The following is a 22,258-nucleotide window of genomic DNA, read 5'->3' on the forward strand; positions in this document are numbered from 1 at the left end:
AGCTGCAGTCCCATAGCTTCACTGAAAGCAGTACTAAAAGGGGCTGCACTGAGAAGTCCATGAATGTGTACAGTGCTTATACATCTTTTTAAAATAGAGAACAGTTCTTTCCTTGAAAGTATCCTATGTTTTAAATTTTTCTCCTTAAATATGGTTTAAATATAAAGAACCAGCAGAGGATGGGAGACTGGAAGAGCTGAGATCTTAAACCTGTCAATGAGCAGTTACCACAGGGAGAGCTGTCTGAGAGGCACATGGGTCACCATATTGGATTTCCTCCCACTGCGTGGAGTTGTATTGTATTTCTAATAAAAATTTAAAATATTATTTTGATAATTCCCTCAAATCATGGGTACGGTATTGGCTTATGAAAATGTTATGCAAATCGCTGTCTTTTTCCAGGTAATGTGTAACCTCTATTTTGGCATTGTGTAAGCAATCAACTTTGCTTAGTTCCATGAGTGGGATAAATTGGGATGTTGTTATGATAGTAGTGGTAGTGATACAAAGCAAAACAGAACAGAATGCTGCAGCCACTATGGATAATAGTGGCACTTCTGAATTAACTATAGTCTATTTCCATCCTATGGCTAAACTATTCAACCTATTGAATAGTTTAGCCTCAAATTAGATACCTCAAATGTTAAATGTTAGACCTGTTTTTGAATAGACCTGCTGATTCCAAAAATGGCACCGGTTTTCCCCCATCAGCTTTTGTTTTTTGAACATATGCCTTATACCAGTCACCACCTGTTCACCCAAAGGAAACTAAGATAACCATACCTAAGAAACTAGAGAAATTGATGGAAGTCTATCCAATGCAATTTTCTGAGCTAGCACCCCAAATAACCCCTGATACAGGCCTAAAAACAAGACACCCAAGAAAAAAATGCTGTTGGGCTGTGCTATATGAAAGTGACAGGATTTGGTTTCAAGTTCAGTGAGAAGGACTGCTGAAAAAACTCTAAATTGCTTGAATTAAGTGAGAAAAGGTGGGTGTCATTTTGAGCATTCCCTTTGGGCATTAGCACATAAAAGATTTATATGATTAACTTTTGAGCAGTCATAAAAGGGCACGCATGTTTCTAAGTGCTTTTAAGTTAGTTTGGCCTTTTGTAGCTGAATCAAAAACACAGAAAGCTGATAGGTGTGCTATACAAGAGGTTTGACGATGGAGTCATAAAGTTTCCATGTTGATTGTTGTCCTTTCACAATTTCCATGGTGATAAAAGACTCTTGAGTGGAACATTATATAGCTGATAATGATGATGATGATGATGATGATGATAATAATAACAACAACAACAACAACAACAACTTGGGAAGTGTTTGACTTGTGATATGAAATCCAGCATATATATCTCGTTTGATATGATATAGTGTGTTTTTGTGTCAATAACAACAATAACAACAGCAGCAGTCCTAGAAACTTGGGAAATATCCGATGCATGATCCAATACAACAGCCAGCAGACTTGTTTGCTGTGTACTAATCTTTTTGTGTTTCAAATAATAAAACTTTATTTCTATCCTGCCCCTCTCCCTGAGGGGATTCGGGACGGCTTACAACATATAATAACAATAATGATGGTGATTAGACTAGTCATTTCCCAAATGTATCACCTAAAGCAAAAGACAGATATGTACATTTAATTGTTTCTGATCAGCCCTAGTGATATTAGTCTAAGGCATAACTTTTGAAAGTGATAAGGCAGATGGCACATGTGTAGTAAAACCATACAGCATCAGCCACTGCTGTCATACTACTACTCCAGCCATTTTTTAAAACTTCTAGATGTGGTCATCTCACTTTGAACAAGGATACTTCCAGCAAAAGGCCATAGTATGACTTCTAAATTAAATTCTATAAACACTTAAATAAAGAGTATATTCCAGTGGGGCTTACTTTTCAATAGAGTAGACAGGCAAAGGATTTATGAATTTGAACCATTTTGTTTTACTACAGCTCTCAATAATTCTGGGATTCAGGTAGTCCAAAAAATAACTTACAATGCCCTGACAGACTCATTTCATCACTGAACACTCTTTTTTGTGGCCAGTAAAAAGTAGATTGAGTGTAGTTTAATGGACAAGATTTCCAGAACTAAGACAAGTATTAATTGTGTCCAATGCACTTTTTTGTGTATGCAAATGCGCAAAGGATTGTTTAACCACCTGGATAATCCCATGCGTAAACATTTGGACAACTCTGTAATTCAGTGCAAGTGCTCTAACAAGGATTTGTGCATAGGTAGCATTAAATCATATGTAGGCCTTTAGTAATGTAATTATTGGTCTGTGAATCTGAATTTCAGCTTTTCTATCTACTGAACAAAGTCTAAATAGGCCATAAACCAATCCAGTTTTTAAGATTCTAGAAACATTTGGTAAAATGTCCATTATATGCACTGTCTGGAACATCAAGCACCACAAAAGTGAAGGTTACCTCACATATTGTGTACAGATGTTGCCCACTGACCTTAACTGAAAGGACATTAAAGCTACAGAAAAGCTTTTATCCTGGTTCATTTGAAGTGAAATGCAGTTTTGTTTTGTCCCTTAAGGAAATGTGAGAGAAATGAAAGATACTCTAATCATTTCATCTAATTGCAAATTATAATGACAAACTCTAAATCAAAACATTCATACGCACATGCACACACACATATTCTTGGCAATTCAATAAAAATAAATTGTTCTTCTCAAACAGAACAAATTAGCTATAGTTTTGTGAGGTTCATACAGTTAGGTTCACAGGATCAGACTGTATTATTCCCAGCTTGTGATCATCTTTGTAACAACGTTTTGGTCATTGTTAGACAGAAAATGATATTCTAACTGCAATAGCCATTGACTTGATAACAGAAAAGCCAAAGGCAGCTGCTCCCTCTGCAGAGTTCATTGAGGCTCATTCACAAGTAAATGTTTATTTGACTGCAATCTTAAACATCTAATCTCTGACTTTCTAAATAATTGGTTTAATTTATTTTATTTGGCTGTAGGCTATAACAAAAAGTCTACAGTAGAAATAGTACAAAAAACAATGGCAAATGTTTATAATCAGAGAACTAATATTTCATATTTAAACTCCTAAACTACAACTATCCATATCAGCTGTCAAATTATATACCCCTGGTAGCACAATGGGTTACACCCTTGTGCTGGCAGGACTGCTGACTGAAAGGTCAGCAGTTTGAATCCGGGGAATGGAGTGAGCTCCCATCTATCAGCTCCAGCTTCCCATGCAGGAACATGAGAGAAGCCTCCCACAGGATGGTAAAACATCTGAGGAGGCAACATCCTTGCAGACTGCCAATTCTCTCGCACCAGAAGCAGCTTCTCAAATCACTCCTGACATGGAAAAAATAAAAGCTGTCAAACTTATAATCAGATGCATATGGTAGCAAGATTTCACAGCTGTCAAATCAAACTTGACTACATTCAATATGACCTCTTTGTTTCTTTTGGGTTTTGAAAGACATACCAATAATTATGTCTGTGCACGCACACACACGCGCACACACACAAATAAGGGGGAAATAAACATCTGCCTTACATTTCCATTTTAGAGCAATAGTGAGAAATGTCATCAGTTCCACATATCTAGAAACTTGAATTATAGAGTAGGTTGTTATAATGTCTGTCAACAGTCTGATGGTATTGATTTGAACCAGTTGTCGTCCTAGATAGCTCTGAATTATTGTTGCTTTTGAAATATGTAAAATATGTTGGATTTAAATGCAGTGAACACTTTAAATATGTTGGATCTAAATGTAGTGAACACTTTGCCAGCATCAACTTTGACAATCCAGAAAATATTCTGAACTCAGCTGATCATGATTTTAACTTTGAGGCCTGTGAAATTTGTTTTATAGAATTTATTTCCCACCGCTCAGCTCATTGTACATAGTCTTTCTTCAAGCACTGATTGTACATTCGGGATATGCATTTGATTTGATATAAATCATGCTTCTCTGAAACAATTCTGATGCTTTCTGAGGTAAAGCAATCTTCCCAGTGAAGCAACCAGAATTAAAGATAGACTCTCTACAACCTTCAAATGGACTTCAGAAAATATGACAGACCTAAAAATAAGGGTGACACAGATGTAAGATCAACTTCTCCTTCATAACTCACTTTGTTGCTTGCAGAGGCCAGAATGCTCTACCTGACTTGTACAATGCCTCAACCCCCATGTAAATCTACATGTTGAATGCTGCCTACTCACAACATGACCACATGGTAGCCAGGTGAAAATTGTAGTTATCTAGATAGATTCTGGTTATGTCCCAATGATGACATTGCAGACTTCTAAGAACTCCAGGAGATTTCAGAAGATGCTTTCAGCATTGTGCATCTGACTTTAAGGGGCTAGCCAGTTGCTTCTAAACGGTTCCACATTCTTTATGCTTTGCTTTGTAGCTGTGTTGGGGACAGGCAGCATGTGAAAGAGAGGATTTACAGGGATAGGAAGCAGTAAACATCACACAGTTCTCTCATGCAGAATTATTATACTTCATCGCCACATAGATTGTACGATCTTAATAACTGTTAAGATTTTTCTCCTCTGAAAATGCTGGGGTCGAGGCAGGCACAAACAGGAGGAAGTAAAATCACGCAAATGGCAGACCCACTTTTCTAACCATAGACAGTAGGGCTGGGCGGTTTCGTTTCGTTAATTCGTAATTTGTTAATAATTCATTAATTTTGTTGATTACGAAGCGATAACGAACCATTCTGGAGCAATTTTTTTAAAAAACGAATTTTTAAAGACGTTTTGTAAATGCTTCGTATTTCGTTATTGTATTCGTTTCGTTATTGTTCTGAGGTCGTTTCGTTATTATTTCCGCATGTCTGGGCCAGTTTTATGGTTTAATTAGTGAAAAAAAAATTATAATATCACACCAACAGTCAACAACAGAGGGAGAAGGAAGCTTCAGAAGTTTTTGGAGGTTTTTTAGCGTATTTCGTTATTGTTTCGGAAATCGATTCGTTATTTTTTTACCATTTACGAAATTTCGTAAATATTGAACTTTTTAAAAGGAAGATTTTGTAATTATTTTAAATATCGAAACGCAAAAACCCCCAAAAAACGAATCGATTTTAGAAACACATTTTTCCGTTGTTACCCAGGCCTACTAGACAGCATCTAAATGGGCAGCAGAAGCAGGCTGTGGCCTAAACATATTGATGGTTCTTACTAAAGGAGATCCAGTCAATAAATTGGTAAAATGCAATCACCCTTTTTATAGATGAGTTTATTCTAGTTGAGTTGGATTTAGGCTATACTAAAGACCTCATCACCTCATACTAAGGACCTCATCATGGAGGAAAATTCTGAGAGTGCCTTGGACCATGAGAAGATCCATCCAGTCCAGAAAATAAAGCCTGACTGCTCATTGGAGGGAAGGATATTAGAGGCAAAGATGAAGTACTTTGGCCACATAATGAGAAGACAGGAAAGCTTGGAGGAGACAAGGATGCTGGGGAAAAGGAAGAGGGGCTGACCAAAGGCAAGATGGATGGATGGTATCCTTGAAGTTACTGGCTTGACTCTGAAGGAGCTGGGGATGGCGACGGCCGACAGGGAGCTCTGGAGTGGGCTGGTCCATAAGGTCACAAAGAGTCGGAAGTGACTGAATGAATAAACAACAACATCATGCTGTATGAAGGTATTCTGAGGTATTTTCCTCTTAAATTATTTTGAAAACACATTAAATAAAAGGACTAAAAACTTCAAATTAGCCATTACAGAGGTCTTCTCTTGTCATGTAGTTAGAGACAAATGGCGACAGCTTCACAGCACAGGGGACAAAATGCTTACTGTTTTACCAATCACACATAAATGCAGCACAATTCATGCACTTTTTATTTAAAAACACGATAGGAACCACATGTCCAAATGCATAGTTTCTGCCACCTTTTGCACACGTTTCCAATGGGTGGATAATGACAGGGGACAAACATATACAAAAATTGTATATAATAATAATAACTTGTTATAAAATATTTTTTCTTCAGTTACAATATTTGTCTATATAAATTGCTCTGTTATTTGATGGGACCTGTAAAGATTCATATGCAAATGAGCACAGAAACATACTATCACTTAATATGGTCAGGTCCTAATGGTAAAGAAGGAGCTTGTTCAGGTATTGTTTTGTTGTGTGTCTTCAAATCATTTCAAATTTATGATGATTCTATCATGACATTGTCTTGGCAAAATGTACTCAGAGCATGTTTACCTCTGCCTTTGCTGAGGCTGAGAGACTGTGGCTTTCCCCAAGCCATGCAATGGGTTTCCATGGCTGACTAAAGATTTGAGCTCTGGTCATTTCCAGGGCTCAAACCACTACACCAGTGTTTCTCAAAATGTGCTTCTCTGGGTGTTTTGTACTTCAGCTCTCAAAAATCCCAGCTAGTTTACCAGCTGTTAGGTATTGTGGAGCACGCATGTAGCCGGGGGGGGGGGGGGGACTTCAGCCCCCCCCCCCCGAAATTCTCAGGGTGGTCTGCGAAAAGGCCTTACTGGTATATTATTTAAACTATTATGTTTATTCATATCATGATCTGATCACCATGCTCAATATATTTATTTATTATTATTTACTTCATTTGTATGCCGCTCTTCTCAGCCCTTAGGCGACTCAGAGCGGTTTACAGCAAATCAATATACAAAGTGCACAACATTAGCATTTAAAAACGGTAACCATGGCAACTACATCAATATAACATTAATACATCAATATAACTAATCCATCACGTCTCATCAGTAAAGTCATAATCCAATCTCATTGTCCATTATTCCATGTTCCAATAATCAATCAATTAATTGCACTGCTTAATTAAATGCCTGTTCAAAGAGCCAGGTCTCACTCTCCTCCTGAATGCCAGTAGGGAGGGGGCCAATCTAATGTCTGCGGGAAGGGCGTTCCACAGCCGAGGGGCCACCACAGAGAAGACCCTGTCTCTCATCCCCGCCAGCCGTGCTTGTGAGACTGGCGGGATCGAGAGCAAGGCCTCCCCGGACGATCTTAATGTCCTAACTGGTTCATATGGGGGCAATGCGTTCGGACAGATAGGTCGGGCCAGAACTGTTTAGGGCTTTAAAGGCTAAAGCCAGCACTTTGAATTGTGCCCGGTAGCAGATTGGCAGCCAGTGGAGCTGGCGCAGCAGAGGAGTGGTATGCTCCCTGAGTGCCGCTCCTGTTAACAACCTGGCTGCCGATCGTTGGACCATTTGTAGCTTCTGAGCAGTCTTCAGAGGCAACCCCACGTAGAGAGCGTTGCAGTAGTCCAGGGGTCCTCAAACTAAGGCCCGAGGGCCGAATCTGGCCCTCCAAGGTCATTTACCTGGCCCTCGCTCAGGGTCAACCTAAGTCTGAAAGACTTGAAAGTGCACAACAACAACAACAACAACAATCCTATCTCATCATCCAAAAGCAGGCCCACGCTTCCTATTGAAATACTAAGAGTATATTTATTAAAATTGTTCTTCATTTTACTTATTGTATTGTTTTTAAGTGTTTTTTGCACTACAAATAAGATCTGCGCAATGTTCTTAGGAATTCATTCATTTTTTTTTCAAAATATAATCCGGCCCTCCAACGGTTTGAGGGACTGTGACCTGGCCCTCTGTTTAAAAAGTTTGAGGACCCCTGCAGTAGTCTATACGGGATGTAACCAGCGCGTGGACTACCGTGGCCAAGTCAGACTTCCCAAGGTACGGGTGCAGCTGGCACACAAGTTTTAACTGTGCGAATGCTCCCCTGCTCACCGCCAAAATCTGGGGTTCCAGGCTCAGCGATGAGTCCAAGATCACACCCAAGCTGCGAACCTGCGTCTTCAGGGGGAGTGTAACCCCGTCCAACACAGGCTGTAACCCTATGCCCTGTTCGGCCTTACGACTGACCAGGAGTACCTCTGTCTTGCCTGGATTCAATTTCAATTTGTTCGCCCTCATCCAGACCGTTACAGCGGCCAAGCACCGGTTCAGGACCTGAACAGCCTCCTTAGAAGTAGGTGGGAAGGAGTGACAGAGTACAGATGAGTACAGATGACACCGTACCCCAAAACTCCGGATGATCTCCCCCAGTGGCTTCATGTAGAGGTTAAACAACATAGAAGACAAGATTGAACCCAGAGGAACCCCACAAGACAATGGTTGTGGGGTAGAACAGGTGTCTCCCAATAACACCTTCTGAGATCAACCCTCTAGGAAGGACCGGAGCCACTGCAGAACAGCGCCCCCAAGGCCCATTTCCGCGAGGCATCCCAGAAGGATACCGTGGTCGACGGTATCAAAGGCCGCTGAGAGGTCCAGCAAAACCAACAGGGACACACTCCCCCTGTCGAGCTCCCGGCGTAGATCATCCACTAAGGCGACCAAGACTGTCTCGGTTCCATGTCCCGGTCTAAAGCCAGACTGTGCCGAATCCAGATAATCCGTGTCTTCCAAGAACACCTGGAGTTGTGAAGCCACCACACGTTCCAGGACTTTGCCCAAAAAGGGGAGATTGGAAACTAATTGTTGAATTGAGTGGGGTCCAGTCCAACCTCAATATATCCCATATGCATGGGGGGATTGGGGTAATGATACAAAATGTTTGCTAGGGTAGACCCTCTTTCACTCAGACTCAGCCCCCCCCCCCTCGAATCAAACTCAGCTCCCCCCGAAACAAAATCCTGGCTACGGGCCTGACCTGGAGGAGCACAGTTTGAGAAACTCTGCAATACACCACAGGGACTCTCCATGTGTTACCCAGTTGAATTAATACACCAGTGTTGTTGTTGCTGCTGCATTTATTTACATCTATCTTTTTTCAAGTCTGGCATTCAAAGCAGCTTACAACGGTAAAAATAATCTTAGCTTTAAAACCAAACTTATACAGGCAGGATTTGCTGTTGTATTTGTTATGTTTATTTATACCCCGCTTTCTCTCTCCAAAAGGAGACTCAAAGTGGCTTACATTAAAAGCATTTCAATACAATTGAATCTTGCATTGTGGACAAATAAATACAGGTGCTAGATTTCAGAGGAAGGATCTAGCAAAACTACTGTTAAGTATTACTGTACTTGCCTAGGGGCCCTTCCACACAACCATATCACTCAGAATATCATGGGAAATAATTCACAATATCTGCTTTGAACTGGATTATCTGAGTCCACACTACCATATAATCAAGTTCAATGTGGATTTTGTACAGTTGTGTGGAAGGGGCCTAAGAAAACTGTATGAAATTCATGGAGTTCTCATAAGTCAACAGGTAACTTGAAGATACATACATAAAAGCACACAGATGTACCCCATAGTTTAGGAGAAATATAGGGATTGTGAAATCAGCCCACTGCTCACTTACTGGCCAGCAACTGCCAGATCCACAAGGGCCTGTTTCCTTCTTGTAGAGGAAGCAGTTGACTCCCCTTTTTCCAGGAACAATCTCCAGCACAAGGGCGAAGTGCACCAGGGCTCCTGCTCTTCTGCCTGTTGCAATGGGGATCACCCACAGGAGGGAAGAGTTGTTAGTTTCTAGTCAACAGAGGAGCAGACTGCCTTTGTTTGCAGTAGTTGCTGCCTGATAAATGGGGAGTAAGGGAATCAGAATAGGAGTCACTGTGTAACTTCCCAACAGGATTTCAGCCACAAAATTAAAAACAACATTAAACAATTCAAAAAATTAAAACCAGTTTAACAAAAACCTTAGTTATTAAGTAGGATAGCATAGACCCCAATGCCCCCTTCACTCTTCCCTTCTTGGGGAATGTGATGAATATGAAAAAGAGAAATTTGTTTGTGTTCAATTTTTACATGGTCCATATAAGAACTGTAAAAAATAGGGCAGTGGGAAAAATGATAAAATATTAAATATTCCACAGAAAAAAATATCCTACTGACTTGAAAACAGGTCATCAACCTTGAAAGTGTCTGAATAAGAGCCAGGAATGAGATCATCTTAATCCAATAATCTAGATTTTAAACAAACAAAGCAAAATTAATTTTGTAAAATTAAGTGTCTGTCTGGGGAAGTTAAAGTATGATTATTGCATAATTCCCTGGACTTTAACAAAATAAATAGAGATTGGAGGTTATCTCAATGTAGGAACAGAGTAATTTATATAGACAAATATTGTAACTGAAGAAAAATATTTTATAACAATGTATTATTATATACAATTTTATGATCTGTTTGACTACAATGGTTTGTGTTCTTATGAAAAAAAACTGATATTTCAAGAAGGCACATTAATTATTATAGTAAAAAAGGAAAGTGATTTTTAGGAACTTCTGGTCAAAATATTGTAGAGCAGTGGCTCTCAACTTTGGGTGCCCAGATGCCTACAGTGTACGTCCTCTTGTTCCACTCTATAAAGCAGTGGCTCTCATCCTGTGGGTCCCCAGATGTTTTGGCCTTCAACTCCCAGAAATCCTAACAGCTGGTAAACTGGGTGGGATTTCTGGGAGTTGTAGACCAAAACACCTGGGGACCCACAGGTTGAGAACCACTGTTCTAGAGGAAACAAATATTTTACCCTCTTGTCTTACTTATTATTTAGTGTGTGTATATAGTTTAATTAAACAATTGTCTATTGATATGTATTTTTAACTGGATTAGGCCATCTTGTATCAGTGTATTTCCTCAAAATACTCCCCATCTGTAGAGTCAACTATTCTGAATATTTTAAATAGAACAAAAGACAAAGCTACCGTTATAAAGATGGCAGAGGAAGCTGTTTTTGATGAGCTTGCAAGTCTTTCCCAGCAATTGCATTAGGAGAAACACAGACATCTGTTTGAATCTACAGATTTTAGTTTCTTCATAAGATTAGTATTAGAAGAGCAGATCTGATTATCTTTGCTTTCCAGGCATTTTCAGCCCTGAGAGCAAGAATGGCTCTCAAAGTAAACTTAAGCGTGCCCAATAGATCAGGTATCTTGCACAAAGGCCCATCTCCGAAACTGCCTGGAGCCCAGAAACTCCTAAAGGATTAATATGAGTTGCCAAGCCCGAAAAGCCTCAGGCAGGTGGAAGGGAAATGTTCCTCAGACAATAAGATAACCCCAAATCTCATCTCCTGAAGAGTTTTACCATAATTTTGTGGTTTCTCCTGTGTTTGGATCAATAGATATGATTTATTGAAAATAGATTGGGGGGGAGGGGCACTCATAAATGTATTGAGGTGCACTGGCCAGCACAGCAATATATATGACCCAGTGTGCCCCGGGGAATCTAAGATCTTATGGTGACATGTTTATGCTCGTGAAACTGTTGGGGTTTGTACATCTGGGAAGCAGAGCATACCAGGCAGTGAGTCCAAACTGCTCCTTAAGCATCTAACTAATTTTGGCATCAGGATGGACAGTTTAAAAAGTGAATTCATAATTATCAGCTGAAGAACTCTTCCAGTGCCTCACCAAAATAAATAAATAAATAAATAAATAAATAAATAAATGTTTAATAATGTTTGACACTGCTGGTGGATTCTGGGGAGGGGGTGGATTATTCATGACATAGTACAATCAGTGCAATACTTTCCCCACCCTGTTGTCCCCATGGGGATATTGAGACTCCCTATGTGCTTTAATGGCTCTTTGCAAGCTTCTAATAACATTTTGAACAAGAGGAGAAACATTTTATGCCTGCCTATTACACTGCAGTTTAAGGCCTTTAAATATATTTTTCTAAAGCACTAAAAGCCTCAGGCTAGCCTAAAGCTTATAGCTCAAGGTGTGCGGAAGGAAAGAATCACCAGTTTTCCTCGTTTTTTCAAATAACCTGGTCTTCTGTCTGAGGTACACTTTAATTTAGTGTAATTGAAATGACTAGAACTTTGGCTCATCTGCAGTTATCAAAAATGGGCCTGTTTGCATAGTGTTGAGGGAGTCTACAGAGAGAAAATGAGCACATCAGAGAAAAGGTTACATGCTACTCTTCTATGTGCAAGAATTTTTTTTCTTAAGTAAGGAAGATTGATCTGATGTAATATTGCATATTATGCCTGTCGTGATTTGCAAGGTGTCACCCTCTGTGGTCCTACTTTTTCAGCATCTTTTAAAAGGCCCATATTTGTTTCACCTCTTCCCACTTTCCTATTTTGTCTTTATCTTACTTACATTAATTGAGCAGGTTATTAACACTCTGCATGTGAGGCATAATTTGAGAAAAATGTACATCAGCTGGTGGATTAGAAAAGAAGATATGAGAAATTAGGATCCCAGGTGAACAAAACAAAGACTTTGGGAATTACTGGAAATGATGAAACGAGGAACTTTTTGGGTGCATTTGCACTGCAGAATTAATGCGGTTTGACATTATTTACACTTCCATGACTCGAAGCTATTGAATTCTGGGATTTATATTTTGTTGAGATTCCAGCACTCTTTAGCAGAGAAATCTAAATACTTTGTAAAACTGTGACTCAAATGATTCCATAGCACTAAGCCATATTGTGGTGCCAAACTGCATTGATTCTGCAACATAGATGCACCCTTCGGACCTTCAACTTGTTTGACAGCAGCATTCCCAGTTTATCCTTGGGTATTTTTAAAATCTCTTCCCACTTTCCTTGACTTATTTACTGAGCTCAAAGTGCAAGAGTAGCTTGCACTTAAATAACTCAATAAAGGAAAAGCAGGAAGAGGGAGAAGAATGATACATTTCCCTTTAGTCTGAGGATATGTCTACACTGGCACAGTAATGCATCTTCGAAATGACTTGAAAGCATGGCAACCCCAAAATGCATGCCATAGTGCAGGTTTAAGGGTATACAGAATATTAAAGAAAATTGCAAGAAAGTCCAACTTCAACCCTTTAATGCGCTTCAGCAAATCCCAGTGTATCCCAGATTCCTGGGTGAAATCAGTTCCACAAAATGTGGAGCACATTGTGAACACCTGCTCTTGCTGATGTGCTTTGTAGACTTCAGAATGCAGGGACCAGGGGGCTGCCAAAAATGCTCCAAGGGCATGGCTGCCTAGCAGTATGCTAACTGACCCCTGGAGAAGTACAATGGATGACCTCCAGTCCCCCTTTTTATTTTTTACTTCCAATGCCCCTGTAGCACTGATGCATACTTAATTAGTACTTTTTTGCCTCTGTGACCATAGTCAAATGCTGTTTGGCTACTCATTTTATATTTTCACAATAAAGACACACAAAAGCATGTGAATGTGCATCAGTGCTCTGTGGATTTTTGTAATCACCTACCATGCCTCAAATTAGTTCCAGAGTTTCCAGTGTAATCATCTGCACAACAAAACCACTCTCTTCAATATTAGTTTGAAATTGCATTAAATGGTTAGTGTAAGGGAAAGGGAAATATTTCCCTTTGACATCAAATATAGTCATGTCCCACTCTGGGGGTGGTGGTGCTCAGCTCAATTTCTAAGACGAAGAGCCAGCATTGTCCGTAGACGCCTCCTAGGTCTTGTGGCTGGCATGACTGCATGGAGCGCCATTACCTTCCCGCCGGAGCAGTACCTACTGAACTTCTCACATTTGCATGTTTTCAAACTGCTAGGTTGGCAGAAGCTGGGGCTAACAGTGGGAGCTCACCCCACTCCCTAAATCTGAACCACTGACTTTTCGGTCAGCAAGTTCAGCAGCTCAGCGGTTTAACCTGCTGCACCACAGAGGGCTCCAAATGGTTAGTGTAGATGACACCAAAGTAGTGACAAACTGTGTTCATTCTATAGTGTAGATGCACCCTAAGAGATCTAAATGCCCCTCCTTCAACTACAAATCCCAGTAGTCTATGCATGGAATCACTGAGATTTTCATGGAATAACAGCAATACACCATATTTTATCACATAATAATCACTACCAGATATACGCTGCACCCCCATTTTTGGGGTCCCCAAATAATTTTTTTTTTTTTGCTGTTCCTGAGGGAAGCCCCGTAGCTGCTAAGGGGACAGGTGTGCATGGGGTGAGGCTTCACATGCCCACACTCCTATCCCCTCTGAGCTATGGAGCTTCCCTCGGCTTACAGCCAAGGAAGGCCCCATAACTGTGCACATTTTTTCACCACATAAAGTCACACACCCTTTTTGCAATAAAAAAGGGGGTGAAGCAAAACGATTATGTGGTGAAATGTGATAATTCTGTAGTGTGAGAGGGAATTGAAGTCCAAACATCTGAAGATTCACTGGCACCCACTGCTATAGAGGTAAGATTTATCTGCCTAATCTCCCCCATCCCCAAATATATTACATTTCTAAAAATAAAAAATGGAGCAAGAGTTGAAATGTGAAAAATGGTTGCCTTAGTAACATCTGCTAATTAATTTTTTTTAAAAAAAAATCTTCCATCCCTTAAACTATTTTATAAATATTTTCTCTTACAGTTTTACCTGGTATTTTCCTCTATTTGGACAATCCTGTGTGCATGCTGTTCCTTTACTCCTCGTGTACCTTCTGTTTCCTTTAAATAGCTTAAAGATGTAGCTAAACTGCAAAATTATAATAGCTTTATTATCCATCCTATGGAATCCTGGCATCAGTAGCCCTCTGCCATGCCCTCTCTAGACTGCAGCACTAGAGTCTGGCAAAGAATTCTGAGTATTTCTTACAGAAGTACACATCCCAAGATTTATTTTATTTAATGTATATGTCCCCTTTCTCCCTAAACAGAACATTTATGATTTCATTGCATGGAGCTATTCCAGTTAAAGTACAGGTTCAACCCCGCCCTCCAATCCAGAATCCCCAAATCTCTATCCCAATATTAGGCTACTGCCTCTATCCAGCCCAGAGACTCATCCCTTTCTGCTTACTTTGCTAAAATGTTGGGAAAACTGTGCTGACAGTCTGAGAACCATATCAGATGTCTTTTTTTTTAACAGGGCCTTGTGACTTTCCCCTCTTTTCTTTCCCCCATCAGAATTCCTTGGGGAAAAACTCAACAGATGCTAGATGGTATACCCTCCTTTAATATGTACTGTATATGTAGATAAAAGTAAAGGTTTTCCCTTGACAGTTTGAAATTGCATTAAATGGTTAGTGTAAGGGAAAGGAAAAGGTTTCCCCTGACATTAAGTCCAGTTGTGTTCAACTCTAGGGGTTGGTGCTCATCTCCACTTCTAAGCGGAAGAGCCGGCGTTGTCTGTAGACACCTCCAAGGTCATGTGGCCGGCATGACTGCATGGAGCACCATTAGCTTCCCGCTGGAGCTGTTACCTATTGATCTACTCACATTTGCATGTTTTCAAAATTCTAGGTTGGCAGAAGCTGGGGCTAACAGCGGGAGCTCACCCCACTCCCTGAATTTGTACCACTGACTTTTCGGTCAACAAGTTTAGCAGCTCAGCAGTTTAACCCACTACACCACCGAGGGCTCCATAATGTATATGTAACTGCAGGTATTCCAAAATCCTGAAATCCAAAAAACAATCTGGTTTCAAGCATTTTGGATAAGGCAAATCAAAGTACTCTAATTGTGTAAGAGGTAACTTGCTTCTCGAAGGATAGCATTGGCAAGGCATGTACCACTCATCTGTCGCAATTTCTATTCGTTTATTTCATTTAAGAAAGTATGCTCAATTACTTGCCAAAGAATAATTTAGAGGAGCCCTGTCAGAATATCGACAAGTACTAGATTCTTTCAGAAAACCAGCATCTGGATCAGACATACTTCAAAGCAGATTGCTACATGGAGCTTTTTTTCTTTGAAGTATAGCTATAAGCAGACAAATTTAGGAACCCAAATCAGTTTCTGACTCTGCTGTGCTTGGAAAAATCCCAGTCAGATCTCTCTCTCTCTTTTGCTCACTCACTTGCTCTTGCTCTCACTCTCTCATTCTTTTAAAAAAGCTCATTTTAGAAAATTGGTGTCTAGATCAGCTGTACTTCAAAGCAGAATGTCTCATACCGTTTTTCCTTCCTTTGAAGTATGGCTAATTCAGATGCTGGCTTTCTTTAAAAAGGAAAAAAGAAGAGGAAGAACTGGCATCTGACCTTAGTCATGCTCAGGCCATTCATCTTTGCTGCTTTTTCATGTTCATATCCTTTCAACCAGAATGAAAAAGTTTTATACTCTCTGCTGTGTTGCATGAGGATGATGATGATACATATGCCATCTACATGACACTTTGCAAATAACATCTTTGACAAGTTCCAACTCCAAGATAAGTAAAATATGAGGACCTCTTCACATGGCCCACGGGAGCCATGCCGTTGCACCGGCAGTCATTGGCAAAAAGGAAGGTGTGTGGGGCGCCTTGTGGAGCCCTGCACACAACCACTCCTTTCCCATCACATGGTGGGGATAGGACAGGGAAGGTTGGCACCCTGTCTCCACCAAATGTGAGGAAGGGCAGTAATGTGCATTGTCCCACCGCCCTTTCCCACATCATATGGGGAAAAGGGCAGGTACCTGAAAAACACTTTCCTCCCTGTGTTGGAGGAGGAAGCACCTTTTGACGCTTCACCTCTATTTCTTGAAGAATGAGGGCAGGGCCTGCCATGCATTGTGCAAAACTGGGCTATTTTGCCCTAAGTGAAGAGGTCCTAAGAGAGAAACAATAGCATTAGCGGAAGAGAACAGAAACATCTACTCAGGTGAACTGAGGAAATACATTTGATTATTCATTTAATTAGGGCTTCTCTACACTGTCAACAACAACAACAACAACTCTGTACTACCCACAAATGTATTGCCTGTCCCTTCAATGCACAACATCTTCCAGTGAGTATTGCAAGGGAATTGCTTTAAACCAACTTTATCCCACCACCATTTCTTACTGGAGGGAATAAGACCCCTTTGTGAAATACACAAAAGCACCAACAACAGCAAGGCATTTGGACAAAGCTATGCGGCAAATAGGAGCAGCAGCAACATGGAAGAGGTGAGATGCAAGAATGGTCGCAGAGTGTCAGTACAAATGTTCCAGGGGCTGTTCTAGAGCACATTGAGGTTAGGCTAAACTGCCCAGTGTAGATGAGCCCTATCTCACAGATTGCTGGCCTCCCAGATATGGGCAACTTTCTTGCATCTATGATCTGATCTCCTGTGCCCAACCTCATACTGGCATGGGCCCCACCATGGTGCCAATGAAATTTGGCTACAAACCATGAAGTTCAGTGGCAAACAAGAAAGATCATCTTATAGTAAGTTGGAAAAGCTTTTTAACAAGTATTTTTGTTTGTGCTTTACGTGAAAGCTGTAAGAGTATTTTTAAATGAGCATTTCTGACTTACTTAAAACTCCTATTTCCACCCAAATTCAGTTGAGCCTGGTATTTTTGTGAAGGAGATGGGAGGAAGGAGGGAGAGAAAGAAGGTGAGAGGGAGTGTTGTGGGGACCACTTGTGCCTTATAGGCCAAGTATTGCCTTTTTTCCTCTCCTCCAGTTACTTTGGACTGCAGCTCCCATTACAGCCTGCTAATATTGTCCAGTCAGGACTTATGGAGTCAGTAATCCAAAACCCCTGCAAAACATCAGGCTCGGGAAGAATGGAGCAGGGCATAGAACCAAAGATCTCCTGGAACAACTGAGTTTGGGGTACACACCTGAAGCAAATAAGGTTGATGACTACATAGTGAAATTATGGGTGAAGGTTTCAAGCATAAGAAGCAATGTCTCAATTTACTCTTGCTTTCATCTGCATCCTAATAAAGGGCTGGACTAAGCCACAATCAAGGCAAGGAGGAACTATCAGAAGAAGTGCTATGTCTAAAGCACAAGTCAGCAGTGAGACAGTCATCACCATCTCTCATCTCCAGAAAATACACCTCCCCACCAGCATTTTTCCACTCCTGGTGTCAGCTCTTTGCAAATGTTCATTCGTGGTGTCAGCCACAAGCACCACAGCAGCCAGAAACTTGTATGGGTGCAGGAATGGCTACATAAAAACAAAAGGACATGTTGGTATCTCCAGCAACACCAGTCTCCTGGTTCAGATAAAACTAAAAACAAGGTGTGTGCACAGTTATATCAGTTTGGTAGCATTTTACCCATCCTGTGAAATCCTGGGGATTGTTTCTTGCTGAGGCTCTCAGACAGAGAGCTTTATTCTACTCTTTTAAATCCAATCTAAGAAAATAATGGAATTTGAGGTCTTTATTTGAGCCCTTGATAAGCCATTCCAACATGGCTTCAGGGCCTTAGGGGCTGGTTTTTGCTAGGAATGACACCATGAAGTCGATTACCCTCTCACATACCAAGTCTTACTTCATTCCCTCATTTTCAGCTTGGACATTTAGGAGCTTCCTCACACAGTCAAACTAAGTGTGTACACAGTCCTTTTGGAAGTTGCTCTCAAAATTTCAAGCTGCTGAGAACATCATAGAGAACTACAGAATACTGAGGAAGACTGAGGAAGTACTCACTCTTAATTAATCATAGAATGATAGATTAGCCTTAGAGAGTAGTGCCCCACCTGTGATAATATACTTGTAGCCAGAGCTCTGTGATAGATATTTCTAAGTTCTTGCCTAAAATATAAATCCTAGGATTCTTTAACATGACATTTAAAGTAATACTAACAATAATAACTTTATTTTTGTACTCTGCCTCCATCTTCCCGAAGGGACTCAGGGTGGCTTACATTGGGTCAAGCCCGATGAAAACAGTTAAAATATAACACAATTAAAATACATAACACCAATGTAGAAGAACCCATTATAACAGTATAAAACAGGCATCAAAATCAATAAGCAATAACAAAATTCAGTTTATTGTCACAGGTGTGTGGACTGGTGCAACAATAACTTAAAGGATAGGTCTAATAGATAAGTTGCTTGGGTCATAAGGCAGCAGCAAAAATAGCAGCAATGGTAAAGTAGTATCAAACTATTATATTTGTGTAGCATAGATACAGTTTTGGCCTCATTGCCAATGCTGATGCCAGTTCAGTGGCATTAACTTCATTAGATTTTGCATATAAAAAGCAGAAATATTTCTTGGATGGAAACTTCAGTATAAAAAGATCCAAGATACAGATTTCATCTGGCATGCTGATGAAAGCTGTACTTGTCACTTTTTAAATATATTGACGATATTGTCTATTCATATTCTGTACATATATGCTAAGCACTGCATTACCTTTGCTTTATGGTCTAAAATAGACAAAAGAATATGGCTTCTATTGTTAAGCTGTTGTTTGAATTTTGGTGAATGACAGAGTTTATGAGGGGTAAGAGGGAGTCAGTGATTAAAAGAAACCTTTCGTTTCTTCCAAAACAATTTGGGCAGCAACTGCCTATTAGTTTCTCATAGCATAAACCATGGCTCCTTGGAGATTGACATCTGGTAGGAAGTCCTTAATTAGAATATTCCTAGGCTGCTACTCCAGAGAGTTGATTATGCAGCAAGGGGGTGATCCAGAGAACTCAATTTGTATTACAAGGAAAGAGTGAACTGTTACTAGCACAGAACAGAGACAATCAAGATGGTGTGTTGGATTTTGAATAAAAGCTTGACAGTTCTGTTATTTGTAAGTATCTCTTTCATAATCAGGCTACTGAATCTGATTAATTTTTTGATATTTTATTGGAATTCTTGTTATTCTTAAGTCTTTCAGTTGTGACATTTCAATCTACAACCATTGCACATTATAAACTCTTTCTTCCATGCGTCTGTGAGACTTCTCCTTGTTAAATACAATATGATTGAAAGATTTTTTAAAAAAGCTTATATCTCTTCTGCAGTCTATTTTAGGGTGGTGTTTGTGAATTTCTAATCTTTAAGGGAGGAAATACACATTTGACTAATCTTTAAACGAAACTGAGGGAGGAGACACTCATTGGCAATCCATTACTATTGTAGGTAATGTGGCTGGGAATGAATTTATACCTGTTTATTGACACATTTACCTGGTATGAAGATGAAGATGCCTATCTCTACACACGGGTTATGCTAGGTGTAAGTAGCCATTTATTAAATGCCTCCACAGTGAAATTTCAAATTTGTGGTAGATCCTTATTGTGTATACTCAAATCTCACTGATTTGCATGCTGTCATTACATTCTGATATTTTAAATTGAATCTTATCTATTTACTTATTTATTTATTCATGCATGCATTCATTTAATGTATATCCTGTTCCTCTCCCATATGCAACCCAAGGCAGCATTCAAATGCCACATAACTCTTCAACTATGTTTAGCCAAATTAGATTTAACTAGATTTGCCAGGTGATTTGTTTATCTTTATGATTGAACAAAGAACTGATTCATACATTTTTGGTAATCATAATTTATTTATTTATTTGCTTCATTTATATCCCGCCCTTCTCAACTCCGAAGGGGACTCAGACCAGCCTTACAAATTAGGCAGTAATTAGATGCCAAAATTAAACATAAAATAAAAATTTACATTGAAACCAAAACATTAAAACAGTACAATTTAAATAAACCAAAATGCTCTTTTTTTTAAAAAAATGGTATCTATTGTATATTGAACTTGCCTTACCCAAAGAGTCTTAAATGAAATATACCTCACCTAGCCGTAACCTTACTGCAAAAACATCATGCCTCTCTGCTGCACCAGAATCTCATGATTTGGTATGTCCTCACCTATTTGCTGGTGCCTTCAGATCAAGACATAAGTAAATCCTAAGACAGTTTGCTGCTTAAAGAGAACACAGCTGTGCTCCTTCATTGACTAGGAATGTCATCTTTTGCTATTTTGTTCAAACACAAAGTCCTAGACTTTGAAAAAGTAACTTGCTGGACTACAGTTTTCACAATCATCTAGCTAGCATTTTGGGACCTTAGTCCAACAAAATTAATGTTTCTATGTTCTGAGAATTCTTCTGTATTCATTCTCTGTTCTCTCCCCTGTAAATCATTTCACACAAAAGAGCTAATTTTGGACACCGAGATTTGACAGTTTTGAAGTTCTGGGAATATTTCTTTTGCTTTTTATTCTTCTCAAATAGCTAAAGCCTTTGTCATTCTGTGTACAGACCACACTTGCCTGGGCAAGAGCTTCGGCCACTTGTCTCAACTTTAACTGCCTGCTAATCCTCTTACCAGTCAGCAGAAACCTTATTTCGTTTATAAGGGGAACAAGTTTTGTAAGTACTTTTCTCTGTTCAGTAGGTATTATCCTTTTACTATACTTCTTGACATAATTTATCAGTATAATCTCATTTGGGACTGTATTAACAACTAGAGCTTGGAAGTATTACTTTTTAAGACCACCAGCCAATGCCATTTGAGGGATCTGATAATTCTAGTTCAAAAATAGCTTTCTTGGTTCTGATAGAAAATGTCCCCCCATCCCATTCCTGTTTTGCAGTTTAGAAGTACCAAAGAAACTGTGGTACTTTCTGTCATAGTCAGAAAGTCAAAAATCACTTGAGTGCTGCAGATATAATAATAATTTTGTCAAAACATTGACTATAATGTTGGCTTTAGATTGAGACAGCTCATGCAATTCATGGGATGGCCCTACTAGAAGAAAAGGAAAGGTGATTTTCCTTTAATCCACTTCTGCGCAGACCCTGCAGCCTTTTACTTTTACATTTTTTCTCCTCAAAATTATTTCAGGAGTCATGTTATCCTTCTCCTCCTGTGACATAATTTCAAATAGAGTAAAAGAAATTGCTTTCGTTTTGAACTAACCACAGTTTAGCCTTATGTACAAAGTTGCGCAAAACCTGATGGTTTAAAAGAAAACAACTTTTCATTAAGCTGATCTGTCTCACCACACCATAGCTAATCTTCATAACATATTACAGTTTGGGTGTAATGCTAATTTGGGCTTTAGAGGGTTGTGAACACACACTATGTTTTAGTCTAAACTGAAAAGGAATTATCCAAGGTGCTGAATACAATCCCTGGAATAGGTTTACCATCTCGGAAAGCTCCTTTAAAGTTTGTAGCAAACCCAGAGTGGATTTAGCACTCCACTGACACAGAAGCCATCACCCACCTCTGGGCTTATTCTTTTAATAATGTGTCATATTTTAAGTTTGAGAGCCATATGACATAGGGATTGATAGCCTAACTAGTTTGGGAAACCAGAGTTTGAATCTCTGTTTGGCTTGGAAGCCCACTGGCTGTCCTTGAGCAAGTCATGCTCTCTCAGGCCCCTTCCGCACAGCTGAATAAAATCCCACATTTTCTGCTTTGAACTAGGATATATGGCAGTTTGGACTCAGATAACACCATTCAAAGCAAGTATTGTGGATTATTCTGCCTTGATATTCTGAGTTATATGGCTGTGTGGAAGGGCCCTTGGATTGAGAAGAAGGCAGTAGTAAAGCTAATCTGAACATTTTTTGCTAAGGAAACTTTATGATAAGATCTCCAT

At 39.7% G+C, this 22,258-nt stretch overlaps 1 protein-coding gene across 1 annotated transcript in view; it reads left to right on the plus strand.

Moving 5' to 3' along the window:
* Nucleotides 1-22,258, plus strand: part of NOX3 (NADPH oxidase 3) — a 77,036-nt gene that overhangs the window by 20,133 nt on the left and 34,645 nt on the right. The window contains exons 2-3 of the mRNA XM_060755074.2: nt 19,766-19,861; nt 20,907-21,017. Coding sequence (XP_060611057.2) covers nt 19,766-19,861; nt 20,907-21,017 — 207 coding nt within the window. The remainder of the gene's footprint in view (nt 1-19,765; nt 19,862-20,906; nt 21,018-22,258) is intronic.

Source organism: Anolis sagrei, chromosome 1 (assembly GCF_037176765.1).
Source record: "Anolis sagrei isolate rAnoSag1 chromosome 1, rAnoSag1.mat, whole genome shotgun sequence".
NCBI classification, from domain to species: Eukaryota; Metazoa; Chordata; class Lepidosauria; order Squamata; family Dactyloidae; genus Anolis; species Anolis sagrei.